The sequence below is a fragment of the Malurus melanocephalus genome, unplaced genomic scaffold (genome assembly GCF_030028575.1).
Source record: "Malurus melanocephalus ecotype Western Australia unplaced genomic scaffold, MMel_1.1 scaffold_1758, whole genome shotgun sequence".
Classification (NCBI taxonomy): Eukaryota; Metazoa; Chordata; class Aves; order Passeriformes; family Maluridae; genus Malurus; species Malurus melanocephalus.
Genome location: NW_026624990.1, coordinates 14,443 through 15,640, shown reverse-complemented (window position 1 = coordinate 15,640; position 1,198 = coordinate 14,443). Strand labels below are relative to the sequence as shown.

At 52.8% G+C, this 1,198-nt stretch overlaps 1 protein-coding gene across 1 annotated transcript in view; it reads left to right on the top strand.

Annotated features, from left to right (window-relative positions):
• The window catches only part of LOC130587320 (serine/threonine-protein phosphatase 6 regulatory subunit 2-like), a 22,312-nt gene that overhangs the window by 7,376 nt on the left and 13,738 nt on the right, over positions 1-1,198 (top strand). Inside the window, exon 6 of the mRNA XM_057388297.1 lies at positions 953-1,066. Within this exon, the coding sequence (XP_057244280.1) occupies positions 953-1,066 (114 nt within the window). The remainder of the gene's footprint in view (positions 1-952; positions 1,067-1,198) is intronic.

The window sequence follows — 1,198 nt, the reverse complement described above, 5'->3', positions numbered from 1 at the left end:
CTGGAGCCTCAGCCTCTCCTCACTCTCTGTCACTTCAGAGCCCTTGAAAATTTGGGGATGAGATTCCAGCTTGGTCCTTCCCCTGAGGGCTGTGGTTCCCTGCACAGGGAGGGGTGATGGCCATGGAGGATGTGGCACTTCCGGACTTTTTGTCAATTTTGGTGGATTTTTGGATGTTTTAGAGAGGGCTGTGGGACCCTGTGCTTCAATCACCATTTCCAGAATTCCTGATACCACTTCAGGACTCAAAATAAGGACTGTATTGGGTGAAGGGATTCTTTGGCTCCTCTTCCTCTTCTGCTGAAGCTCACAAAGCTCCTTACTCTTCCTGGCCCATTTTCCTCAGCATTAGTGATTTGGATTGGTATCCTCTGAGAGTCAGGGATGAAGGAGGTGCCATTGGGCTATGGAATGAGCCCCAAATCCAGGTTTCAGGAGCTGCTGGCTGGGTGCAATAAAGGGAATTCTATTCATTACACAAAACTCCTTTGCTGCCTTTACCTCCCCAGCTTTGCTGACAGAGGRTGTTTGGATGCTCCTTATTCAAACGAGCCTCCCTCATGAATTATTCATCTGTTTTTACATTTTTATCTCATATTTTATTTATACCCACGGAAAGGAGATTTTTTGGAACATGRGAAAATATTGAAGATYAGGCTGTGAACTCCAGCGATGCTGKGTTTGGCTGGRGAAGGGRACTTGCTGAGGGCTGGGTTTTGGGGAGCTGGGGTGTGGTGGGGAATGGGAGCTGCAGGAACTGGAGCTGTGGAGCAGGGCTGGCCTCAGCCCCCTGTTCTCTAATCCGTTATTCCTGGCAAAGAGCAGTGGGAAAAGTGGGATTTTTCCCAAATAACGGGGTCAGGGAGCGCAGCCACCGTCCCTCCGGATCCCCGGGCGCGGCGCTGGGGACGGAGGCAGCTCCAGCCCCTGGAACCCYTCCCTGTGTCCCCAGGCAGGAATGTGTGGAGCAGCTCCTGAGGAACATGTTCGATGGGGAGCAGACTGAGAACTGCATCGTGAACGGAACCCAGGTGCTCCTGACGCTGCTGGAAACGCGGCGCTCCGGGTGAGCCGCGACTGCGGAGAATTCCGGGAATTCTGGGGGCAAAAAGGGATGAACTGGGGCCTGGTGTTAGCTCCTGCCACTACAGGACACAGAAAAGGGCAGGGATAGATGGGATCTGGGCAAGGAATTGCT